At 40.8% G+C, this 23938-nt stretch overlaps 1 protein-coding gene across 3 annotated transcripts in view; it reads left to right on the top strand.

The window, feature by feature from the left end:
* Positions 1–23938, top strand: part of ldlrad4a (low density lipoprotein receptor class A domain containing 4a) — a 442850-nt gene that overhangs the window by 150264 nt on the left and 268648 nt on the right. For all 3 annotated transcript variants that reach the window (XM_041189957.1, XM_041189960.1, XM_041189958.1), the window contains one exon: positions 13927–14067. In XM_041189957.1, coding sequence (XP_041045891.1) covers positions 13927–14067 — 141 coding nt within the window. The remainder of the gene's footprint in view (positions 1–13926; positions 14068–23938) is intronic.

The following is a 23938-nucleotide window of genomic DNA, read 5'->3' as shown; positions in this document are numbered from 1 at the left end:
ATGGGGAAAGCAGGGCTCTAACCGCAAGAAGAATCACTTTGCACGCAAGCATTTTGCTGGAAAGAAGAAGAGCAAGTCTATAAAGATGATTACTGGAGAGATGTCAAACGGAAACTGATGAATCACTCTACACCCCAGAACAGGTTGGCACCGTCAAGCTGCAAGGTTAAAAAATGGTTTGTGGTTTGGTATTGGAATGATGACTGCAGAAGCAGAGCATCATGTTAATATGAAATGTCAGATGGACATTGGCGCTTTGTGCAATATCATGAAGTTCAAAGACCTATGTGAAGTTGCTCAGATGGTGACCTGAAAATAAGGCTGTCGAAGCTAAAGTTGAAACTATATGATTGAACAATGCTCTGTCCAAGAAGGCAAACTAAGCTGATAGCCCAATACAATGGGAAGATCCTGATAAAAGCAAAATACTGCGCATGCTGGAAAGCTAAAACAAAAACAAAAATAGCTGGAAAAATTCAGCAGGTCTGACAGCATCTGCAGAGAGGGATACAGTTGACGTTTTGAGTCTGTATGACCCTTCATCAGAACAAAGACATATAGAAATGAGATGAAATATATGCTGGTAGAAGGGGGTGGGACAGGAGAGCTGGATAGAGGGCCAGTGATAGGTGGAGGCCAAGAAGAGATTGCCAAAGATGTCATAGACAAAAGGACAAAGGAGTGTTGATGGTGATATTATCTAAAAGATGTGCTAATAGGGACGTTAAGGGAAGCAAGCAAGTGTCAGATGGCCCTAGTGCGGGTGGGGGGGAGGGATCTAAATGGGCTAATAGGTGGAGATGAAACAATAGATCGAAATAAATTTAAAAATAGGAGGGAAAAGAAAAAAATATAGTGTAAAAAAAAAGATAAATTATTGGAAAAAGGGAGATCGGAAAGGGGATGGGGATGGAGGAGAGAGTTCATGATCTGAAGTTGTTGAACTCAATATTGAGTCCGGAAGGCTGTAAAGTGCCTAGTTGGAAGATGAGGTGTTGTTCCTCCAGTTTGTATTGAGCTTCACTGGAACATTGCAGCAGGCCAAGGACAGACATGTGGGCATGAGAGCAGGGTGGTGTGTTGAAATGGCAAGCGACAGGGAGGTCTGGGTCATGCTTGCGGATAGACCGAAGGTGTTCCACAAAGCGGTCACCCAGTCTGCGTTTGGTCTCTCCAATGTAGAGGAGACTGCATTGGGAGCAGAGAATGCAGAAGACCAAATTGAGGGAAGTGCAAGTGAAATGCTGCTTCACTTGAAAGGAGTGTTTGGGCTCTTAGACGGTGAGGAGAGGGGAAGTAAAGGGGCAGGTGTTGCACCTTCTGCGGTTGCATGGGAAGGTGCCGTGGGAGGGGGTTGAGGTGTAGGGGGTAATGGATGAGTGGACCAGGGTGTCCTGGAGGGAACGATCCCTGCGGAAAGCCGCCGGGGGGTGAAGGGAAGATGTGTTTGGTGGTGGCATCGTGCTGGAGTTGGCGGAAATGGCGGAGGATGATCCTTTGAATGCGGAGGATGGTGGGGTGATAAGTGAGGACAAGAGGGACCCTATCATGGTTCTGGGAGGGAGAGGAAGATGTGAGGACGGATGCGCGGGAGATGGGCCAGACACGGTTGAGGGCCCTGTCAACCACCGTGGGTGGAAAACTTTGGTTAAGGAAGAAGGAAGACATGTCAGAGGAATTGTTTTGGAAAGTGGCATCATCAGAACAGATGCAATGGAGGCGAAGGAACTGAGAGAATGAGATGGAGTCCTTATAGGAAGTGGGGTGTGAGGAGCTATAGTCAAGGTAGCTGTGGGAGTCGGTAGGCTTGTAATGAATATTGGTGGACAGTCTGTCACCAGATATTGAGACTGAGAGGTCAAGGAAGGGAAGGGAAGTATCAGTGATGGACCACGTGAAAATGATGGAGGGGTGGAAATTGGAAGCAAAATTAATAAATTTTTCCAGATCCAGACGAGAGCATGAAGTGGCACCGAAGCAGTCATTGATGTACCGGAGAAAGAGTTGTAGGAGGGGGCCGGATTAGGACTGGAACAAGGAATGTTCCACATACCCCACAAAGAGACAGGCATAACTGGGGTCCATGCTGGTATGCATAGGCACACCTTTTATTTGGAGGAAGTGAGACGAGTTGCAGAAGAAATTGTTCAGTGAGATAACAAGTTCAGCCAGACGGAGGAGAGTAGTGGTGGATGGGGATTGTTCGGGCCTCTGTTCGAGGAAGAAGCGGAGAGCCCTCAGCCCATCCTGGTGGGGGATGGAAGTGTAGAGGGATTGGACGTCCATGGTGAAGAGGAGGCGGTTGGAGCCAGGGAACTGGAAATTGTTGATATGATGTGGGGCATGAGAGGAATCGTGGATGTAGGTGGGGAGAGACTGGACAAGGGGAGAGTGAATGGAGTCAAGATAGCAAGAAATGAGTTCCGTGGGGCAGGAATTGACACAATCGGTCTGCCAGGTCAGTCCTGATGGTGGATTTCAGGTAGGAGGTAGAAGCGGGCCGTCCGAGGTTGGGAGACTATGAGGTTGGAAGCTGTCGAGAGAAGATCTCCAGAGGAGATGAGGTCAGTGACAGTCCTGGAAACAATGGCTTAATGTTCAGTGGTGGGGTCATGGTCCAGGGGGAGGTAGGAGGAAGTGTCTGCAAGTTGACCCGCAGCCTCTGCGAGGTAGAGGTCAGTGCACCAGGCAACAACAGCACCACCCTTGTCAGCGGGTTTGATGACAATGTTAGAGTTGGACCTGAGAGAACCGAGTGCGGCAAGTTCAGAAAGAGACAAGTTAGAGTGGGTGAGAGGAGCAGAGAAATTGAGATGACTGATGTCACGCCAAACCCCTTTGTCCTTTTGTCTATGACATCTTTGGCAGTCTGTTCTTGTCCTCCACCTATCACTGGCCTTTTATCGACATCTCCTGTCCCACCCCCTTCTACCAGCATATATTTCATCTCATTTCTATATGTCTTAGTTCTGATGTAGGGTCATACGGACTTGAAACATCAACTGTATCCCTCTCCGCAGATGCTGTAAGACCTGCTGAGTTTTTCCAGGTGTTTTTGTTCTACAGATCCTGATAGCGGACACTAACCAAAATCTTTTCATCTCAGCTGAAACAAGTCAAAAGCTTAGACTGGTAACTGACCATCTACCAGAAGAGATTTTCACTGTTTCGCATGGCACCAAGCCATTGACTGCTGAACAGATCCTGATAAAGATGTTTTCACAGGTCTTGGCTGTCTCCCTGGTGAATATCATGAAGTAAATGAGAGCCTGAGCCCAACTTAATATCTTCCGAGGAGAGTTTCAGCTGCCCTCAAGTCCAGTCTGAAAGACTTTGAACAGATGGGAGTAATCAGTAAAGTGACAACTCCTACAGGCAGTATTAGCAGCGTGGTAGTGAAAACACCTGGAAAGCTGAGAGTGTACTTAGATCCAACGGACATGAATAAAGCTTTGAAGAGATCCCACTACCCCATGCCAACCATTGAATAAATTTTGCTGCAACTTGCCAAGGCAAAGGTCTTTACCACCCTAGATGTGAAATATCTGCTGGCTAGTGAAATTGGATGAAAGCAGCAATTTTCTGACTATGTTTTGGGAAATACAAACTTGGCATTTCTACTTGCTGGAAGAGTATCAATGCAGACAGCATGAGATAGTCAGTGATCTTCCAGGAGTGGAAACAGTTGTGGATGATCTGCTATTCTATGGATGCAGAGCTGCAGTGGAAGAAGCCATCGCAGACCATGATCAGATTCTAGTGGAACTGCTATAAGTCATGCACTGACAGCAAAAGGACCTCACTCTGATCCTGATAAGGTGCATGCTGTAGCAAAGATGCAACAGCTGACGGATGTGAAGGCAGTTCATTGATTTGTAGGATTTGTGAATGACCGAGAAAAGTTCCTGCCCAATTTGTAAACTGAGTGTGATGACACCGCAATGGATGTTCAGTGGTATTGGGGCACAGAACACGAAGCAACTTTCCCTTGTATCAAACAACTAGTGACAACAATGCCAGTGCTGAGGTACTCTGATGCCACCAACAATGTCACCCTGTAGTCTAATGCCAGCAAAACAGGACTTGGAGAAACCCTCATGCAGCAAGGGCAACCAGTTGCATTTGCATCCAGAGTGTTAATGCAAACTGAACGCTATGCCCAGGTTGAGAAAGACTGTCTTTGCTTGTGAGCATTTTAATCATTACTGTTTGGAAGAGACAAAGTGATGGTAGAGTCTGACCACAAGTCACTTCAAAGCATCTTCCTCAAACCGCTTCTATCTGCTCCAAAGTGTCTGCAAAGGATGTTACTTTGTTTACAGAGATATAATTTTGGAAGTGAAGTACAAGCAAGGGAAGCAAATGTACATTGCTGACAAAAACAGAATTACCTGGAAATACTCAGCAGGTCTGGCAGCATCGGCGGAGAAGAAAAGAGTTGACGTTTCGAGTCCTCATGACATTGCTGACATGCTGCTGAAACTGCTCTCCTTTTGAAGGAAGTTGATGATGCTAATACAAAGTGTGAAATCTTCTAGAGTCAACAAGAAGTAATGTTACAACATGCTCTGGAAGTCATCAACCCAGTGGCGACTTTGAATCTAACGGACAGGCGACTTGCTGAGGCCAAGCAAACTGTGCAATGCGATGCAACTCTCCAAGTGCTACAGGTACTAGTGATGAAAGGATGGCCTGAAACCATCAAGGACACATCTTTGCTATAAGAGAATATTGGGCATACAGTGATGAAGTGATTGTCCAAGATGGCATGTTGTACAAAGGAACTAGAACCGTCATCCCTAAGGATGAGAAAAGAAATGCTGAAGCACGTCCATGCAAGCCATCAAGGAATTGAATCTAGTTTGAGGAAGGCAAGAGAAGTGGCCAAACATTAGCAGTGAGATGAAGGACTACATCAACCAGTTGCAGTGCTTGTAATGCATATCAAGCTAAGCAGGCTAAAGAGCCACTCTTGACTCATGAGATCTCAGACAGACATGGATGTGGCTTGTAGTAGACCTCTTCCCTCTCTTTGGAACTGACTATCTCGTCTCCATCAACTACTATTCAGACAAGTTGACGTCACCGATTACCCGTGAGATCATAGAATGCCTGAAAGCGCACTTTAGTCAGTCATCATGGCATTCCTGATATTGTGATGAGTGACAATAGCCCTGAGTTCATGAGTGAAGAATTCAGGCACTTCATGAATCATTGGGAAATTCAGTGCTACACATCATGTCCACACTAGCCCCAGTCAAATGGAAAGGGCGAGGCAGTGGTGAAAATTGTGAAAGGAGTCATCAAAAATATTGAGTAGATCCAGCACTGATGAATACAAGGTTATCTTAGAGTGGAGAAACACACCTGCTAAAGGCATAGAAAGTAGTCCAGTCCAGCAACTAATATAACACCGCACCCAAACTACTCTTCCAATAGCTAAAAAATCTATTGAAGCCAGAAGTAGTAACAGGAGTGAGTGACAAATCAAAGTGAAATTACAACCAAATTTCACTTGGATAAAGTGGCCAAATCATTGCCGCATTTGAGAGTTGGAGAGTCAGTCAGAGTGCAAACATTCAATGTACTCAACCAAAGTCAGTCCACTTGGCAATTTGGAACCTGTGTAAAGCAGTTGTCACCTCGATCATACATGGTGCAAGTGAACAACCCGACATATTGTCACAGCCGCAGACACACACGTGCAACTGGTGATGTTGCTCCTTCGTGGCAGACTGCTAATGAGGAAGAGTTGATTTCCCCAAATGAACATCAGTCACAGAGGTCAACTACTCCCCAGCAAATGCAACAAATCAGCAGCAGCACTTGTCACAGCATCAACATTCTCCAGAGAGGCAACCAGCAGACGTACGAGCATACGAATTAGGAGCAGGAGTAGACCACTCGAACCTGCTCTGTCAGTCAATAAGATCATGGCTGATCTGACTGTAACCTGAGCTCCATGTTCCTGCTTACTCCTGGTAGCCTTTCACCTCCTTGCTTATCAAAAATCTAACTACGTCTGCCTTAAAAATATTCAAAGACTCTGCTTCCATTGTCTTTTGAGGAAGAGAGTTCCAAAGACTCACGACCTCCTGAGAGAAAAATTTCTTCTCATCTCTGTCCTAAATGGGTGACCCCTTACTTTTAAACAATGGCCAGAGTACTAGATGCTCCCATAAGAGGCAACATCCTTTCCACGTCAACCCTGTCAAGATCCCTCAGGATCTTATATATTTCAATCAAGTCGCCTCATACTCTAAACTTGAGCAGATACAAGCCTAGCCTGTCGAACCTTTCCTCATAAGACAACTCGCCCAATACAGTTATTAGTTCAGTAAACCGTCAGACACCAGACAAATGACCACTAACAACCCACACACGTACTATTGGCAGACTTGAACACTTTAAAGATTGTGTGCAATGCATGTGTAGGAACATTGGATTAGGAGTAGGCCATTCAATTCATCGAGCCTGCTCCATGTTAGGAAATAGAAATAGTTTAGCTAAGTTATATTTGTAATTGTGTGTGTTAAGAATAAGGTATGTCTTTAAGTTTAAGTTCAATTTGTATTATTTTCTTTTTGTGGGTTAAACCTGGGATCTAGTTTCATCTTTGAGTGGAGACAGCTGCTCTAAAGCTCTGTTTGTACACCTACATTTCTAATGAGATTTTTACAACTCTTGGAGAGTTAAAGCAAACAAGAGGAGGAAAACAAAACTGTGCTGTTGCCTCGTAACAGGGTCCAGAGAGGGAGCCCCACTCACCCACATACACAGACAGAAAAAAACTAAAAAGAAAACAGTTTGAGTTCAGTTGGAAGCAGCTGCCAGAGATACTGGAAGGCAGAGGGACAGGTAGCCATTCCAAAACTGGATTCCAGAAAGACTGGATATTGGGAGAGGGAACTGCAGTGAAAGCAGATTTCCCAATAGAACCGAAAGGTCCCAAGGCCAAGGAGTGAGACAGAAAGGAGCGGTCCCAAGAAGACCTTCTAGTCAAAGGAGGACAAGAGTCTGGAAAAGGTCCTGTTCTGTGGAAGTGACAGTAAGGAGCAGAAAGGAAGGCTGCAAGCTTCAAGCTTAAAGGGAGAAAGCTGCAGGAAACAGATTTAAAGTGATATAGGCATGCGAGAAGCCAGAAGGTCCAAGGGAGACAGCTGAAGGTCTGTAACTCTTTGCTATGGGCATGTGAAGCAGTGGTATACTGTTGAAGGCTGAGTCCGTGAGAGAGAGTGCATGGAAGGAAGCTTGAATGCAGTGATCCACGGGAGAGGAGCATCGGAAGGGGAGTTTGCAACCCTTGCGGAAGGCATCTGAGAGAAAGCGTTGCTTGGGAGAAGTTCCCAAAGCGGATTCTTCGAGAGTGGAGATTGGAAACCCTCATGTGAAAGACGGAGTTCAATGAGATCGGTTGACTCGCGGTATGACAAACATCTGGAGGGAGTTGATAAGAGATTCATAGCGTCTGTTTGGGGTGACATCTGTCACTTGGTTTCAGAGTGTGGTGTGCCTGACCACAGAAAGCCTATTGGTTTACATGGATTGCGTACTTACTGGGAACATAAAATAACTTATGTAACTTGTGTTTCCTTACAAATCTGAACATATCTGTAAAGGTATTGGTGTGGGTGAAGGGGTATTGTATTAAAGTTCATCTTTTCTTGTTTAATAAATGTTTTATTCTTTTGTTAAAAGTTTATCAGCTAATTCCTGTGACTCTGTTCAGTAGCCACCCTCCATGTATCTAAACTAAAAATAACTGTCATGATCTATAAAGCTGGGTTCCATCCTGGGATCAAGCTTGTCCAATAGTAACATCAGCTGGGATCATATAGTAGGGGCTCGCCCAGGATTTTGAAACATGGGCAGTGGGTGATTGGATGCGGAATAATAATTGGTTCCAGATTTATCATTATACGGTAGGATCTCTGGTGGGATTGGAACATTGGTGGGATCTGTGCATCCTTTCAACAAGTACATGGAGGCACAGAGATACTGTACGTAGGAATTGGAGTTGCTGTGAAGTATATGATATGGGTTGGAATTCGAAATGGCTTTGGAGGTTGCTATGGCTTTTTTGCAAATGGAAAATGTAACCACGATTGGTTTACAAAAATTAACCGAGTAAGCTAATGGAAATGGTGGATAAGCTGGAGTTAGGATTCCCTGAAGGGGCAAGGAAAGTGGACATAGTTGAGGTAATAGCACAGCATTTGAAACTGGAAGGGATAACAGAGAGACCATGTTCTCCATGGGCTGAGTCAATTGAATTAGCTAAGATTCAGTTGCAAATGAAAAAACTTGAATTGGAGATGGAAGAAAAAGGAAAGATAAAGGGAAGAAAAGGAATAGGAAAGAGCATTTAGGTAGCTGTAACTGGAATTTCAGGCAAGGGAGAAGGATAAAAAAAGAGAGGCAAAGGACAGAGAGGAGGAACGAGAAAGGGAATACCAGTTTAAAAGTCTGGACCTTAAAAAAGAGGCCTCAGATGCTGAGGAAGGTTCTGATGATGAAAAAGCCTTCAACCCAAAGCCCAGTGGAGAGATGTTTAAATTTGTGCCAGCCCTTCCGAAGTTTGAGGAAATGGATGTAGAGGCATTTTTTATTTGTTTGAGAAGGTGGCTAAACTGACCAAAAGAAATCTGGACATTGCTCTTACAGAGTAGGTTTGTGGGTAGAGCTCATGGGGTTTATAATTCACTTTCAGAAGAAGTTTCTGTAGAGTATGATGCAGTGAAAAAGGCCATTCTTAGTGCATATGAGTTGGTCCCTGAGGCATACAGGCAAAAATTTTGGAATATAAGAAAACAGCCTGGGCAGACCTATATTAAATTTGAGAGTGTAAAGCAAAGTAATTTTGACTGTTGGATACAGGCATTAAAGGTAGAGACAACATATGAAGTACTTAGGGAAATAATTCTTTTGGAAGAATTTAAAGATTCACTTCTTCCTGTCGTTAGAACCCATGTTGAAGACCAGAGGGTTAAAACAGCTAGACAGGCAGTAGGTGACGATTTTAAGCTGGTCCATAGGTCTAAACCCTTTTTCCATCATCCACACAAACCTGAGAAGGATAGAAGGTGGGAAGGTCAAAGGAAGGCAAGTAGCCAGGGAAGAGAAGGGACAGTTGGCAATTCCAGGAAATTCCTCACCAGACCAAAAAAGAGAGGATTGAGGGTGGTAGCGACATTTGGAGGCTTAAGTAACAAGGTGGGACATGTTCGGGCAGATTGCTAGAGTTTAAATGGTATAACTATTGCAGGACTAGGAACGCCTAAAGAATCCTCAGGAAAAGTTGCATCAGAAATGGAAATGGTTCTTAAAACTGTAGCAGTAGCACAGGTGAAATGTGTTCCCTCATGACCTTCTGGAAGGGGGTTATGGTTCAGGATTGTCCAAAGAATTCTTCTTTGATTACTGGTGAAGGAAGTCAGGCTATTCTGGATGTTTTATTTAGGAGAGAGAAGTGTTCCCTTACCTTGAGAGATACTTGGGCAGTTCAGTCATTGATGGTGGCTGATGATACAATTTGTGTTCTGGATAGTTTTATGAAAGAAAAAGTATTAATAAGGAGTATTAATGGAATTTATGAACCTGTTTCTTTGTGTGAAGTCAACTTACAAATTCGCTTTATAAACGGAATTGTTACGGTAGGAATTATTCCTAAATCACCTATTGAAGGGGTGGATTTTATTCTGTGTAATGATTTGGCTAATAGAGACAGTAATGTGGCAATGACTGTATTGCAGCAGGCAGTTGATCATGCTGATCTTAACCAACTTCAGAAAACTACTGTGGCTAAAGATGAAACACTTATTGCCGATAACAAACAATTGAAGGAAAACCTAGTTAACATAGAAAACCAACTTTTATGCGTAAATGCATAGTTTGCTAATGAAAGAAGAGAATTGGTGCGAACAATTGAGAATCAGTCACAGAAAGTAAAACACTTGACTGAGGGCTTAAAATGTCTAAATGTTAGTAGAATTAAATTTTAACAAAGGTCAATCTTCAGTTAAAGCTTGATGAACTTCAAGCATCAGTAGTCTCCATGAAAAATCATGGAAAATGCCTTGAAGAAGAAAAGGAATTGTTGGTAAATCAGAATAATTGGTTGAATGCAGAATTAAAAACCAAAACTGACGAACTGTTGGAACTTTGTTGAGACAGAGTAAAGAGATTCTTGAACTTCAGTGCAAACTGGAGAAAATGAAGGGAAAGATGTGTGGTATGGAGTATCACAGCTCCAAAGTTGTTCCTGTGAATAAAAACTCTTTGCTGAATTGTGGTCCAGTTGAACAAAATAACTGCTCCAAGTAACATTGCTGATATATTAACTTCTGTAATGGACAATATGACAGAAACTAAAGTGCCTGTTAAATTGGAAACTAAGAATTGTCAACAAAAAGGACTGAAATCCAGATAGTACATGTCACTGGACGAGAGAATCTGTTTTGTAAATGTGCTATCAAGAGTTTAAAGCTTAAAGGGAAGATTGGATATTTTAAAACCTGGACATTGAACTGGAATGATTTCTGCTGACACCAAGGATTTGATTATATATATTATTTCAATGTATGCAGCTGGTAGTCTAAATATATAGTTAAGTATAGGAGATAGTGTAAAATGGGTTATTAAATATGAAGCTGGTTCTTAGAATTATGCCAGTTCATTTTTCGATAAGGAAGGGGTTGTCATGAAGAGATTAATGTCTATAATGTTATTGGAAATTATTTTTTAAAATAGAGTTTTGTGGTGTCTGTGCATATGTGTCTGTGTCTTAATTGGATTAAAGCCAGCTGGTCTAGAGGCTTTTATGTATAGAAATAAGTGGGTTTGAAATGGTAATTAGATAAACAAGGGGAAGTTTAGAAACATAGGTGTAAAGGGGGTACTTTTGCATTTGATGAATAAACCATTCAAGACTGTGGGTAAAATCTTGCACCTAGCTAGAAGATGCTAAGCAATTTGTTTATTTTTTCAGTTTGCTAATAAAATTGGTGGAATCAAAGGATGTTATTGTTAGAAGAGGTAAAATTAAAAACCTAGAAATAAAATGGAAAATTTACATTCAAAGAGTGTAAAGGAGATTGTGTGTAAGGCAGAGGCATTTAAGATCTAACCAGCCTGTAAACCTCCAACTATGTCTGCAAGGAACCAACTCGCAAGGAACCTCATTTTGAATTTGTAAGTTCAAATGTGCTTTGTTTGGGGACTTTTTAAATCTGAGTTTTACTGTTGCCTTAATGGGTGTAACTGGGAGTCCGATTAATCAGGGGATTTTTGTAGTTAATAAAGAAGTAATTTTGTAGACATATGTATGTGTTACAATTTTTCTTAATAAATGTTTAATTTAGTTTTATAAAAACCTCTTGAGATTCAGTGGTCTTATTACTACTGAATTCAAGGCCTGCATCTTGAAACATACAAATTACAAAAATGGGTTATCACAGTTGTTTCAAGTTTCCCTCTGGGATTTGAGCAACTCAGCCTTTACCATCAGCTGTCTCAAACTATCTACTTTCCCTTTCTTTATCAGTTTCTTGGTCCTCCTTTGCTGTATTCTAAGTTCCTCCCAATCCTCAGATTTACTACTATTTCTGGCAACTTTGAAAGCTTTTTGTTTGAATCTAATACAATCCTTAACTTCCTTTGTTAGCCATGGTTGACTGACTTTTCCTTTTGAGTTTTTGTGCCTTGAAGGAATGTATAATTGCTGTAAAGTATGTAATAATTCTTTAAAGACTATCATTGCCTGTGTACCGTTTTACATTTTAATGTATTTTCCCAATCTACCTTAGCCAATTTGCCCCTCATACCTTCATAACTTCCTTTGTTCAAATTTAACATTCTGGCTTCAGATTGAACTACTTCACTTTCAAATTTAATGTAAAATTCTATCATATTATGGTCATTCAGCCTTAAAGGTTCTTTTGCAACAGGATTATTAATTAGCCCTTTCTCAACACACAATACTACATCCAAAATAGCCTGTTCTCCAATTGGTTCCTCACCATACTGCTCTAGAAAACCATCCCTAACACTCTCCAGAAACGTGTCCTCCACAGCATTAGCACTCATTCAGTTTACCGAGCCCATATGCAAATTGAAGTCACCCATGATTAATGTATTACCCATGCTACATGCTTCTCTAATCTCCTGGTTAATACCATGCCCTACATTACCACTACTGTTTGGTGGCCTATAAACAACTCCTACCAATGTTTGATGTCCCTTGCCATTTCTTAGCTCCACCCAAACAAATTCCATGTTTTGTTCTTCCAATCTGAGATCCTCCCTTACTCATATACTGATCCCATCCTTTATTATCAGCACAACACCACTTCGTTTTCCTTTTTGCCTGTCTTTCCTAAACATTGAATACCTTTGAATATTCAGTTCCCTGTTGGTCATCCTGTAGCCATGTTTATGTAATGGCAATTAGATTGTCACCATTTACTACTATTTGTGCCTTTAATCATATATTTTGTTGTGAATACTGTGTGCATTTAGGTAGAGTGTCTTTAAGTTTTTAGCTTTTTCCGCATTTTAAGCCTAGTTGATGCACGCCTTTGTTTCGCCTGCCTTCTAATTTTGCTTGCTACTTTTCTACTTCCTGTTATCAGTTTTACTTTCTTCTAGCTTGAGCTACCTCTCAGGTTCCCATCCTCCTGCCAAGCTCGTTTGAACCCTCCAAAACAGCACTAGCAAATCTCCCTGTGAGGATATTGGCCCTGATCCTGTTATGGTGTAACCTGTCCATCTTGTACAGGTCCCACTGTCCTAGAACCAGTCCCAATGCCTCAGAAACCTGATGCCCTCCCTCCTACACCAACTATCCAGCCATGTGTTCCATCACTCAACTTACCATTTCCTGTGCTCACCAGCACTTGCTGTAGAAACAGATGAAAGTGAGACAGACTGAAATGAACAGTTTTCTGTTGCATATGATGACTTTCTTTATAGACTATGTATGTGGATAACCTGCAACTGCAAATGATAGTGTATGCAATGTGCTTCTTTTTTCTTTTTATGAAAAGATAGCTATTTGGAGAAATGCCTTTGTGCATGGTTTCCTTTTGGGTAATGTGACTTCCTATAGTAAGGACCTCTCATGTCATTCCTTTGTGAGCAAAAGATTGAGGCAAAAGCCATTTTACCCACCACATGGAACAGCTGGTGTCTTCCACGTGAGGTATTTAAGCAAAGTCCCATGTTGCCTGATAAGCTAAAGGTGGACATAAAAGATCTAATACCTCCATTTAGAGACCGTCAAGGAGTTCGCCAGGTATCCTAGCCAACATTTCTTCCTGAGCCAAGCTGACTGAGAATAGATTAACCAGTTATTGATTTAATTTCTGGCCCTAGTAAGCTTTAATGACAGTTATAGTCTTTGAATACAGAATTAAATTCCATTAGGTACTTGGAGCGCACTGATGACCCCATCACATCTCAGCAGTACTCCTTGGTCAGGATTTGTGAGGCAGGTTAATTGTCTGTCCACATAAATAAGATTTTTGTTTATTTGTGAATAAATCAGGGAGTGATCTGAATGCAAAGTGGAAGAAATTTGTCACCTTTTATTATCAGGTAAGAAAGAGAAAGAAGAACATCGTAATTTCTTTTTGTTGGACTTTCCTACCCACAAATTTCCTGATGTGGTTACCTATATAACTAACTGCATTTCAAATGAGCAGAAGTGTATTAACTACCGTAACTGTAATTGATTATTGAAAAGATCACAATAGTAACTTGAGTTAAATTATTTTGTAGTATTTCACTGCAAAACTTCAAAGTTTTAAATGTTTAAAAATGCTGAAATTGAAAATTTCTGTAATTCTTTTTAATAGTGACACTTGAGTTGAGGACTAAATACTTTAATGAATGATGCGTGCCAGTAAATAATGACATGCTCTTTTACAGAGTGCAAATTCCACTGCACCAATGACAGATGTTTGAAATTTGGAAACTTGATTTGCAACCAACTAAATGATTGTGGAGATAACAGTGATGAAGAAAACTGCCCGCTAGTAACCGAGCATCCACCTCCAACAATCTTTAACTGTAAGTGTTGAATTTAGCTCCTATCATATATTACTGCCATTGGACAGTTGGAGAAATAAGAATATGTTTTGTTTTTATTGTCACTGACATCACTTTGCTTGAAGATGAAATGCGCAGCATGCAGTAGTATTTGTGGCTTTAATGAATTTGTTTTGAGACCTATGTATTTAATGCATTAACAGGTATTGTACCATACTGATGCTTTGAACTAGGTGAAGTGTTTTTGAAATGCCGGAAATAGCAATTAAACTAGAATTGTCAATAGGACAGACAATAGAGTACATCTAGCACTGGTCTTGACATGGCGGCAAGTGGCATTTGTTGCAGATGGAAATATGAATTACCTTAGCTCTTTGTTCTTGAGATTCATATGAAACCAGTGATTTGCTCTTGATATTGAACTTGACTGTTTACAACAATTTAGCTAGCTAAAATTCAGAAGGATTGAAAGCTTAAAAAAAATTAATCTGGACCATGAACCTACCTGAAGTAGTATTCCTGATTTAAAGCAGAATTATCTTTATGAAGACTTTTGGAAAAATGCTTTCCACGTATAAATACACTGCATGGTGAAGAAAAATATTCAAGTTTGATATGGATGCCTGCATATGGTAGAATTAGGGCATTTCACATCCTCCCAAAATAAAGTGTTTGCATCATTATTTTTCATGAATACCAATGGAAAATAATCAGGAAAGATGTTGAAATCACTTTTTTAAAAATAAAGCAACTATATCACTGTTTCCAATCTTATACATTGTTAAAGTATCTTATTATGTCGATAACGAGCCATTTCTATTTTATCAGTGTCAGAACAGCTTTATGATTATGTCACACACATCACTATTATCACTCTTGGATTCTGGCTTTGCTCCAGCATTACAAAAATATCCCAAGAATTGAGTATTAATGGACCCCCTCTATGGTAAATGTCTATTAAGTTCCTTTGAAAGAACTGTTTTTCAACATGTGCTGTTCCTGTAATGTAAAGTTAGGTCCATGCCACCATATGAGATTTGCCAATTCTTCTTTGGCAGGACTCGGGTGGCAGGGTGGGAGTGGTAATGTGGAGTGGTGACCCCTGCTCTTGCTTGTTAAAAGAGCTTTGATAAGTTGAACAGCATAGTGCTCAAAGGCAATAATTTACCTTGCACCTTTAAGGTTGTGTGCAGTAAATGTTATGATATATTTATTGTAATAAAGTCATGCAGCACAGAAGTAGACCATATTGCCCAAGTGTGTGATCTCTTTCTCCAAGATCTATGTCCTGTCACTCTCTTGTTTGCTCCATGAGTATTAAATATTCCACTTCTCAAGCAAGTACCTAAATCTCATAATACCTATGGGTTGATTCTGCTTTGGCAATTGTTTGTTGTAATAAATTCAGTATTGCTGAAAAAAAAAGATTTTTTTGTCAAAGCTTTTTGCCTTGCATTCATCAGGACAATTCACAAGAAAATACTGATGTCAGAGGAAATAATGTGCTGTATGAGAAGAGAGTGCTGATTGTTTGTTTGGCAAGCGGATTCTGATTGGTAGAGGCATTGTCATGGAGAATGCACTAGTTGATGGTGACTAACTGTTAACTGCCAAGCATTGTTTGAAATACAAACCAGGCAGCTTGACTCTGATTGGTCAAGACATTGCCCTGGGGAATGAACCAGCAAATGGCTATCGCTTATTTTATTTAGCTGATACTGGTGCAACAGGTGTACATGTTCTTTCCGTCTTAAAGAACAGGGCTCTGTGTATTAATGTATGTAGCCTCCAGTACATGTAAATGTGGCATAATGTGAGCCCAATTGACAATCTTAAATTGGTTGTCAGCGTAATTCTTAGCACATTGAGGATTATTTAGCAAATGTTGTCCAATCACGGAATCACGTCTAATGTTGGATACTATGTTTTGAGTTTTGCAAGCACAGGCTGGTTGAGTAGGGTCCATACCTTGCCCATTGTGAACAGCAGAAGGGACATGCTGTTTGATATGATCCGCCAATCTTCGGGACGTATGGCCTACATAGCTAGCACCACACTGGCACTGAAATTGATATACCACATTACTCATTTGTGTGATAGGCAGAATGTCTTTTTGGCTTGACAGCAGTATCCTGTTGGTGTGAATACCACTTATGTTGCTACTGCATAGTAGCTGCATGAAACAGCTAGCTTTACCTGTTGCTCAATTTTTTGAGATACCTTGCCCTTCCGAGGTAATCTGAGGTAGACTGGGCACTCTTCTGATCCAAAAGTGATGGCCTTGGACCCATTCAGATTATTTCATGCTGTATATTGCGCAAACTCATAAAGGTAGCTATTTCACATTGCTACTATGCAGCAGCAACCCGAGTGGTGTTCACCACTAACAGGATGCTGTTGACAAGCCAAAAAGATGTAGGCTGTAGGTTCCAATTACTGGCGGATCATATTAAACAGCATGTCCCTTCCGCTGTTCGCAATGGGCAAGGTATGGACCTTACCCAAGCAACCCGTGCTTGCAAAACTCAAAACATAGTGTCCAACATTAGATGTGATTCTGCGATTGGACATTTGCTTAGTAATGCTCAGTGTGCTAAGAATTACGCAGGCAACCAGTTTAAGATTGTTTGTCAGGCTCACACTCTGGCGCATTTATGTATACTGAAAGCTATATATATTAATACACAGGTCCCTGTTCTTTGCAGACAGAAAGAACATGTACACACATTGAGCCTGTTTCACTTAAATAAAATGAGTGATAGCCATTCGCTGGTTCATTGCCCAAGGCAATGTTTTGACCAATCAGAGTCAAGCTGCCTGGTTTAAATTTCAAACAATGCTTGGCAGTTAGCTGTCAGTCACCATCAACTGGTCCATTCTCCATGGCAACGCCTCTACTTATCAGAGTCAACTTGCCAACCAATCAGCACTCTCTTCTCATACAGTATAAATATGTTGTTTCCCCTGACATTGGTATTTTCTTGTGAATTGACCTGATGAGTGCAAGGTGAAAAGCTTTGACAAAAAATGTCTTGCTTGTTTTCAGTTCAGTACTGCCAGATTACTATAATGAATTCAAGTGCCATCTCTGTAAATATTTTTCTCCTCCCTCCTCAATTCTTTTTGTGATTTTTATACTTGTACTCTCTAATTCATGTCCTTTCAACCAAATGGAAGCAATCCGTCACCGTTCACTCCATCATAACCCCCTAATAATCTTGAAGACCATTACAAAGTAATTGCTCTGCTCCAGTGAAAAGGCTCCATCGCCAAATCGTTCTCCATAACTGTAACCCTTTAAACCTAGCAATGAAATGATGGGACTGGAGCATATTGACGTTCCGTTATTTAATGCAGATGGTGCAACAGTAATCCTACTATGTATTGTGTATGCTGTACTTAACATTTGGGAAAAGCTGTTACATTTTTGTTGTGGGTATTGACCATGAATCGCAAATTCAGGTTATAAAATTTGCCAAACTGTTCAAAAGAATGGAAAATTTGGTATTCCTACTTGTAAAATCAAGTTTTTAGCCAAGCATTCATTGTGGTTTGTAGTTCAATGAACATTTGGCTGGGATGAATTTTGTGTTACTTCCTATTTTGTAGTTCTCACCTGTAAGTAGGGTATTAAGAAGTTATTTATGACTTGGTCCTAAGTTAATTTGTTGTAAATTAAAGCAGAATTAGCAGCATTAAATGTAGTAGACCTGCAAATAAGTGTTTGCAATGCTTTCTATATCCATTACATATCCATATAAAAATATGCTTAACATTCTGATCTGCTGCATTTTTTTTAGGTAGCTCGCTTTTGACTCAAGTGCATTGAGGTTGTACAGTGTGCTCTTGCTCAGTCAATTTTATTTATTTAATATGTGTGTTTAGCCTAAGGATTATGTTTGGCTTTAGGAAAGTAAAGCACTTTGTCTTGGATAGGTCAGAAATCATGATTTTGCAGTCTTAAAAGTGTGTTGTTTATATAAAAACTTGCATTTTCATAATATGGTATTTCCTCTTCCTCCTGCCAGAATCTGGCAAAATACTTAACTTTCATGCAGCTCAGGGACAACCTGATAAAACTTCTATCACCAGAAATTATCAGCTACTGTCTACTGATATTCAGAAACATACATTTTCTTCCTTTCATTTCAATCAGTGCATTTTTATTAACTGTGCTGTCATTTTTAAATGATGACTCTTCTTGATATCAGTCCTAGCTCCTGTTGGAATTTTTATGCATCCATTCCCTGGTACAGTTTTTTTTGTCATTGTGAGTAGCAACATTGCTTGTGTTCATGAATATTTTCTCTCTTCGCTATACTTATCATAAACTAAAGGAACAAGTTTACTCTTACAATAGAACAGTGATTCCTAAACTTTAAGATCCCTTTGAATCTCTTTCATCAAAATGTCAAACCTCATGAACCCTCTCATAAAAATAAATAGTTTCCAGGGATTTTCTCCCTTACCTGAATATAAACTATCAAAGCAGTGATCTAGGAAAATAACATTTGTTTTTCTGAATGACACTTTATTGCATAATATTAATAATTACATTATTTATCATTACATATTAATTTGATAATATTAATGAAAACACCAACATTGTGAAAATACCAACACTCTTCCAAAATTTCACTTTCATAACTGGTATCAGCTTCTGAAGCGGATGCTTTTTTTTTAAAGTTTGCTGGGCCTGGCTGCTGGTTCTTGTCAGTTAAATATCATTGAGCCCACCTCTTACCAGTAGCCAATATTTGCAATACTTTCAACCCGCAACAGATCCTGCCCCAACCCCTCAAACCCCAGTTTCCAAAAATCATTAAGGGATTTACTTGTCCTGCAAATTTTCAATCTAGTGCACTCAGTTGCTGCGTCTGACCCTCGAATGTCATAGATTTTGGCAGGCTTTTTGAACCACGGGGCTCTCGGGGATCAGAAGCAGCTCCAATACTGAAAAAAAATGTTTTAAAAAATCAACACTCTAAATCTTACCTTACCTTCAAGATTTCAGACGGGAGGTTGCAAGGGGAAGGCAAACAACTCTGAAGCACAACTGACCCTCCAATGACTCTCCAACTGCAAGTCCTGCCATGAGGCGCCATATAAGATGCATTCTATCGGCCAGTGAATGCTGCTGTTCAGAACAGCAGCAATCATTGGCCAAGTAGTCTGTCAATCGGGATGGTCTTCTAATCTACGGTAACAGGCTACTACTTCAACCAAGATACTTCCAGGTTGATCATTATGACCCACGAACACCCCAAAACATTTTGGGAGCCCCCAAGGGCTTCGCATAGCCCACTTTGGAAACCATTGCACTAGAAAGTAACGATCAGAGAATTCTTCATGAACAGTGGTGATGTTGCTACATATAGTGCCAAATGAATTCTTCTACTTTTCTGGTCCACTTAAATCATCATTAGGAGCTAGAACTGATAGAGGGAGAAAAAAAATCAATATTACAGGACTGAAGGGAAAGAACCAAGTAGAATATGCTAAAAAAAGATACTACTTACTGCTGGATCCGCTGTTTCTGGAGAAATAGTTCTGCAAAGAGAAAAACCTGGAGAGGATGAGGCTTTTTAATAAGTTGACTTCACTTTACCCCTAATGACAAAATGTCTACTTTTTTAACGCTAACAAACATAGTAATTGTGAATGCTTTTATTAGGTGTTGTGATGACATCCAGGGTTCAAGTCTTTCAATGTTGTAGTTACCACTCTGTTTTGAGCATAACATTTTTTAAATATGAAATACTGCCTGCCACTCCTTCCCACTGCTGTCACCCTCACAATTTTACATTAATTTGAAATACAAAATAATGAAATGATATTTTTATTTCAAATACAAAGTGGTATTTCTATTTGATGCTTTGATCTTGTATTCCATCTTGAATTAAAGTGGCTTTACAATATGGCCTGTTTCCTTGAGTGCCAAATTCACTGCATGTATGCTGAAGGATGGATTTGACATTGATGGAACAACTGCATGTTTTGTTTTGCTTTTTTAAATTTTTTCTTGAGATGTGGGTGTCACTGCCAAGGCAATTATTGCTCGTCCCTAATTGCTCTTGCGAATTGTCCTTACTTCTGTTCATGTGGCTGATACAGCTTATCACTTTTAGCAACTTAATGTTGGCTTTGGCTCAGTGATGCTACTCTTGACTCCAATTCAGAGGGTTGTGGATTCAAATCCCACTCCTGAGACTTGAGTACATAATCTTCTAGGTAGATGCAACGGTGCAGGGCTGAGGGAGTGTTGCACTGTTGGAATTGCTGTCTTTCAGCTTAGCATTAATCTAATGCCATGTATGCTCTTCAGGGTGAACGTAAAAGATCCAGTGATCCAGTGCTCTTGGAAAAGAGCAGGGGAATTTTCCTGGTGTCCTGGCATTTTGTTATTGTTGTCAGCTGTCCCTCAATTTGAGGATGACGTCTACTCAGGGTCATGAGTTTCTGCCATGGGTCTTCATGTGAATGAACAGGCTGATTCTCGATCCACAGATGTTTGGCCCTGTCCCACAAGGTAGTGGGGTGCAGAGTGCAGGATTTTGTTCTTTTCCTTTCCTCCTCTGTCGTTACTCTGCCTCATCATTGTGGCATTTGGACTCAAGGCATGATGCAGCGTGATGAATAGATTTTTTGCCATTTTTGAATGATTTGTAACAAGCTTCTCCCAGTTACTAATGTCAGTATTGCTGTGCTTCAGGGGGAGCTTGTAGCGTTTTCTTCATCCTCCTCTGGAACTCTAGCCATTGAGTTGCGAAGATGAGACTTGGCGAGGGAGATGCTTTTCAGCCATCTGGGCACAGTGTCCAGTCCATCGTAGTTGATTTTGCAGGAATTTTCCTGAATGCTTGTGGACCTGGCTTCAAGAAGGAAACTAACGTTTGTTGACAGTCCTCCCATTAAATCTGGAGGATACGGCACAGGCACTGCTGATGTTATTTCTCTAGCGCTCTTATGTGTTGCCTACAGTCCATGCCTCACTGCAGTACAGAAGTGTGGTGACAGCTGCTCTGTACGTTAAGACTTTTGTTGACTTGCGGAGGTCTTTGTTGTCAAACACCTGTAGTCCATGGAAGGCTGAGCAGAGCAGCTGATTCGATGTTGGTAACCTCATCAATGGTGACCTTTTGAGAGAGAGGCTGCCAAGGTACAGGAGATACTTAATGTATTCCAAAACTTATCTCTCAACATATATGGGAGGTGGAATATTTGCCTGACTTGGCATTTATTCCTCTATCAAAATCACTTGTGATGATGTGGCAGGTGGTATGTGCCAGGTGGAACAAATCCACAAGGGAAACGTGGCCACACTATCACAACGGTTTTGCAATTTGTGTTTATTATGAGAAGATTTGTACACTGAACTCAGAAGTAATGAGTCCACTAACACTTTTAGAGATTTATAAAATTAAATTAAAACATTTATTAGCAAAAGAAAATAATTCAAGCACATACATAAGATTACAGTTACTTGATAATTATAACAAATCCCCAAATTCCTAATTAACCTGACTCCTAACTACAAGCCCCTTTAAGGCAATAATCCAAAATAGATTTTAAATTTAAATAGGCAATCCATCAAGGTTACCACAGCGCCCACAAAGGCTTTTTGACGCAACTTTAGTTTTGGAGCATCACTTCTTCAGAGTGGCTGGAGGCTTTTTCCCAAATCTCTTTCACATTGTGTACCTCACAAGATTTTACACAGCCACCTCCAGATACCCTTCCACCCTTCTTTATATCTGTTTCTCTCTCTTTAATGTGTAAAATCCTATTGTACTAAATGCCTTTGGAAATTTACTTTTCCCATAATATAAAAATCTTTCATGTCACCATTATGGTCAGCACTTTCAGGAAAAATAATCATATTGCTTTGCCTCACTTATCTTGTTAGTTGTAAACATTACACCATCCCTTTGAAAATCAAACAACCCCTTCACTTTTCTAAAAATGCAAATTTCATTCACACCCTATCTGTGGAACCCTCAGCCTTGCTTATCCATTTCCATTTCAAAAATCTGTTTTACACCTACTCTTCTGATAATTCCAATCTTTTGGTCTAAGCATCTCTGGTCTAATTAAATCAGTCATACAGACAGAACCATCCACACTCACACCCATCAGCCTTTTATGAAAAATATGATAGTTTTGTGACACACTAATCAGAGCGTTATCTCATTGCTGTTTGTGGGACCATCCTCTGTGCAAAATTAATGGATGTTTCCATATATTAAAACAGCGACCACACTTCAAAAGCACGTTTTTTGGCTGGAAAGCATGAAGATCCTGCGGTCTTGAAAGCTACTATATAAATTCTGGTTTCTTTAGTTCTGAGTGAGAGTTAGTGTCTCTCATGGCCAACTATTTTTTGGATATTCGAGAATTACCTGGAATAGGTTCTTCGCACTCTCATACCATCATCTCTGCTGTCCCCCAAGGATCTATCCTTGGCCGCCTTCTTTTTCCCATCTCCTTGCTGCTCCTCAGTGACATCATTCAAATGAACAGCATTAGTTTTCACATGTATGCTGACAACATCTAACTCAAACTCACCCATACTTCTCTTGACAATTCCACTATTGCTAAATTATCAGACTGCTTTTCTGACCTCCAGTACAGGATAGGAAAAAATTTCTTCTAATTAAATATTGGGAAGACTGAAGCCATTTTTATGGTATCCGCTCCAACTCCATTCTCTAGCATTCGACTCCATCCCTCCCCATGGCAATTGTCTGAATTAAACCAGAGACTGTTGACAAACCTGGTGTCGTATTTGACCCCAAGGGTCTGTGCAATCACTAAGACCCTTTAGTGGAGGCGATGGCATAACAGTATTGTGGCTGGACAAGTAATCCAGAGACCCAGGGTAATGCCCTGGGGCCTAGGTTCAAATCCTGCCACGGCAGTTGGTGGAATTTGAATTCAATAAAAATCTGGAATTAAAAATCCATGAAACCATTGTCGGTTGTTATAAAAACCCAGCTGGTTCACTAATGCCCTTCAGAGAAAGAAATCTGCCGTCCTTACCTAGTCTGGCCTTAAATGCCCTCTGAAATGGCCTCAGTTGTATCAAACCACAACAAAGTCTCCAAAAAGGAATTAAACCAGATGGACCACCCTGCATTGACTTAGGCACCAGAAACCACACCGGCAAACCTGTCAACCCTGCAAAGTCCTCCTTACATCTGGGGGCTAGTGCCAAAATTGAGAGAGCTGTCTCACAGATGAGTCAAGCAACAGTCTGAGGTAGTCATCCTCACGGAATCATATCTTACAGATAGTGTCCCAGACACCACCATCACCATCCCAGGGTATATCCTGTCCCACCGGCAGAGCAGAGGTGATAGCATAGTTGGGAGGGAGTTGCCCTAGGAGTTCTCAACATTGACCCTGGAGTCTCATGGCATCAGGTCAATCATGGGCAAGGAAACCTCCTGCTTATTACCACATACTGCCTTTCCTCAGCTGATTAATCAGTGCTCCTCCATGTTGAACACCACTTGGAGGAACCACTGAGGGTAGTAAAGGGACAGAATATACTTTGGTGGGGGACTTCAACGTTCATCACCAAGGTAGCTGCACTGCTGACCGAGCTGGCCAAGTCCTAAAGGACATAGCTGTTAGACTGTGTCTGTGAGGTGTTGAGGGAACCAACAAGAGGGAAAAACATGCTTGACCTCATCCTCACCAACCTGCCTGCCACAGATACATCTGTCCATGACAGTATCGTTAGGTAACCACCACAAAGTCATTGTGGAGACAAAATCTTGCAATGGATTGGTTTTTAAAACTGAAACAGCTAGCTGAATAAGTTTAATTGGATTCTGCTTTCATATGCAGCAGCTTCTTGGAGGTGAAATTTATCAAGTTCATTAAATAT

Source organism: Carcharodon carcharias, chromosome 6, assembly GCF_017639515.1.
Source record: "Carcharodon carcharias isolate sCarCar2 chromosome 6, sCarCar2.pri, whole genome shotgun sequence".
Classification (NCBI taxonomy): Eukaryota; Metazoa; Chordata; class Chondrichthyes; order Lamniformes; family Lamnidae; genus Carcharodon; species Carcharodon carcharias.
Note: the sequence above shows the minus strand (reverse complement) of the source record. Positions and strands in the feature narration are given on the sequence as shown.